General features: G+C 54.7%; 1 protein-coding gene across 1 annotated transcript in view; it reads left to right on the top strand.

Moving 5' to 3' along the window:
• Positions 1 to 2949, top strand: part of PTSG_01439 (uncharacterized protein) — an 11911-nt gene that overhangs the window by 5475 nt on the left and 3487 nt on the right. Inside the window, exons 12-19 of the mRNA XM_004997357.1 lie at positions 156 to 236; positions 480 to 553; positions 750 to 834; positions 1009 to 1064; positions 1340 to 1415; positions 1718 to 1876; positions 2187 to 2363; positions 2584 to 2735. Of these exons, the coding sequence (XP_004997414.1) occupies positions 156 to 236; positions 480 to 553; positions 750 to 834; positions 1009 to 1064; positions 1340 to 1415; positions 1718 to 1876; positions 2187 to 2363; positions 2584 to 2735 (860 nt within the window). The remainder of the gene's footprint in view (positions 1 to 155; positions 237 to 479; positions 554 to 749; positions 835 to 1008; positions 1065 to 1339; positions 1416 to 1717; positions 1877 to 2186; positions 2364 to 2583; positions 2736 to 2949) is intronic.

Raw genomic sequence — 2949 nt, 5'->3', positions numbered from 1 at the left:
CCCCCCCCCAACACACACACACACACACACACACACACACACACACACACACACACACACACACACACACACACACACACACACACACACACACACACACACACACACACACACGATGCTCACACCATGGTGTTTTGCCTGTGTGGAACAGGGAGCCGTACTTTGAGGTGCTGCTGAACGTGATGACGCGCGATGAGGTGCAGATCTTCTACGCAACACAGGACGACATCGAAGGGGTGAGCACGCGTTGGAGCAGAGATGGGGGTTGGGGTTGAGTGTGGTGGCGGTCGCCCTGCCGTCAACATGAAGAAGGAGACACCCATGTGTGTGTGTGTGTGTGCGTGCGTGCGTGCGTGCATGCGTGCGTGTGTGCGTACAAGCCCCTCCTGAACTGTTTGTAGCGTGTGCAGCGATGACGCCTGCCAAGAACCGATGCTGGTCTCGTTTGTGCTCATGCGGGTGCGGGACATGTGCGGCAGGAGGGACGCGCGTGGATCAAAGCTGCATGTCAGCTGATTTGGCAAACGCACTCGTTTGTTGTCGACAAGCTGAGGTGCGACAAAGATGCGTTGTCTTCGAAGTTGATTGCTGCAGCCAGCTGCCACATGTCTATGTGCAACTTTCACATGCAACACAAACAAAATACATGGTACTGACACGGAAGCTTGCTTGTGCATGTGCACGCATCCCACGTACACTCACACATGCATACACATACGTGGTGTTGTCTTGCTGTTGGGTTTGTCCAGTGCGGTTGTGTCGCAGGAGAGCCTGCTTCTCTTCTGCGCCAAGGCCCTTGCCGTCAACTACTTTCTCGTCCCAGACCTCGCGCAGGTACGTTCAGTTGCGCTGTGTGAATGTGTGTGTGTGTGCGTGTGTGTTGTGTGTTGTGTGTGTGCTGTGATATGGCACACTAACAGCATCACGACACACTCTTCCGCTTCCCTCTCATTCCCCACTCCCTCCACGTCTACCTCCTCCCCTAAATCGACTTGCTGCTGATTCCAGGTCATCGTGACAGCCGTGTCGCGCGCAACACCCATCAGCAGCCGCCGATCTCGAAAGTGAGATTGCCATTGCGTGTGGTGCTGCTGCCATGATGTGATGGTGCTGAGGGCCGGCCTGTTGTGGTGGGCGTTGTCGCGTCGGGCGGGTTGTGTTATCGTGTGCAATTGTACAGACGCTTGGTCCTCACGGCATTTGCATGCTGCCTTGTTCTTGCTAATGTTCTCTTTTTGCTCATGCTCACGTGTTTGTTGTGGCTCTGTGACGCTGGCTCGCCCACTCATTCACACCACCATGCATCCCTCCAACCGTGTTTCCCTTATTGGCACTGCAGAATTGGGTCCCTTCTGTATTCCAGCGGGCTGGAATGGATGGCTGCACTGGAGAAATTCATTCCCCTCAACTCAAAGGTGGTGCTGCTGTGGTGTGTATTGGTGCTGCTGTGGTGTGTATTGGTGGTGGTGGTGGTGGTGGTGTTGATACTGTAGTTCTTGTTCTTGTTCCTGCTGTAGTTCTTGTTCTTGTTCCTGCTGTAGTTCTTGTTCTTGTTCTTGCTGTTGCCCTTGCTGTTGTTGCTCTTGTTCGTGTTGTGCCTGCAGTGGTGTGCATGTGTGCAATGTGATGCTGCAGCCTGCCAGCATCCTCCCTTTTTTTGGCTTCTGCTTCTAACCGTCCGTCCCCCGATGCCTTCGTCACACCTGAATGCTTTCAGAATGCGTTTTACAACATCTACCAGCTGTGCGGCGTGGATGTGACGGCAACATCGGACCAGCACCCGGCAACGTGCCCGCGCGTCCCCTACTACCATGAGCATGCCATTCTCACAACGCACCCGACCTACCACACCATCATGCAGCGGCTTCAGCTCGACGTAAGGGCCCAGCATGCACTTGTTGTGCGTGTGTGTGCCTGTGTCTGTGTGTTAGTGTTAGTGTTAGTGTGTGTGTGTGTGTGTGTCTGTCTGTCTGTCTATCTGTCTGTGTGTTCGTGTGTGTGCGCGTATGCCTGTCTGTGTGTCTGTGTGTCTGTGTGTTCGTGCGTATGTGTGTGTACGTACCTCTTTCCCACTGGTCCAAGATGTGGCATGTTCTGATACCCTGCCCTTCCTTCCCTCATTCCCTCATACCCTCATTCCCTCATTCCCTCCAACCCCCCCTCCTTCCTTTGTGCTTCTCCACCAGAACACGCCCGACCTGCTTGACGATGCGCTGTGGCTCGGAAACCGCGCGGCCCCGGCGTCGTGGACGTCGCGCTTTGTCACAGACACGGAGGCTGGGTTTGGGTTTCTCGCTGTCTTCCTCGAGGTGCTCGTGCGAAGGGCAAAATCCCTCTACCGCATCGACTACTTTGACTCAAAGGTTTGTCTCTGTGTGTGTGTGTGTGTCTGTCTGTCTGTCTGTCTGTGTCTGTCTGTGTCTGTGTCTGTCTGTGTCTGTGTCTGTCTGTCTGTCCATCCATCAGGCCCGTTCTCTTTTTGCCCACCTTCTCCTCGACAGTTCACACGACTCCCCTCTCCATCTAACCACACACACGCACGCGCGCGCGCAACCGCTCCATCACCATCACCGCCACCTGCAGGCCGACCAGCAGCTCGGCATCAACCGCAAGTCATCACTGGCCATTGTGTTCTGCCCTGGTTTCCTTGAGCTGAGCGCGTGCTACTTGCGCCTCGCCCTCACCACCCGCCACGCGGTCAAGTGGGCCACACCAGCAGTCATCACACCCACAAAGTGCGTGCCTTGTGTGCATGCATGTGTCTTTGTGAATGTGTATTCATGTATTTGGTCACTGCATGTGCATGTGCGATTTTTGTAAGTACAGTGTTTCTTTGCTCTCTTCAATGGGGGGGGGGAAGGCCCAAAGCATCCATCAAGCTCACCACACACACACACACACACACACACACACACACACACACACACACACACACACACACACACACAC

Source organism: Salpingoeca rosetta (genome assembly GCF_000188695.1).
Source record: "Salpingoeca rosetta unplaced genomic scaffold supercont1.4, whole genome shotgun sequence".
Classification (NCBI taxonomy): Eukaryota; class Choanoflagellata; order Craspedida; family Salpingoecidae; genus Salpingoeca; species Salpingoeca rosetta.
The sequence above is the reverse complement of the archived record's forward strand: the minus strand, read 5'-3'. Positions and strand labels throughout refer to the sequence as shown.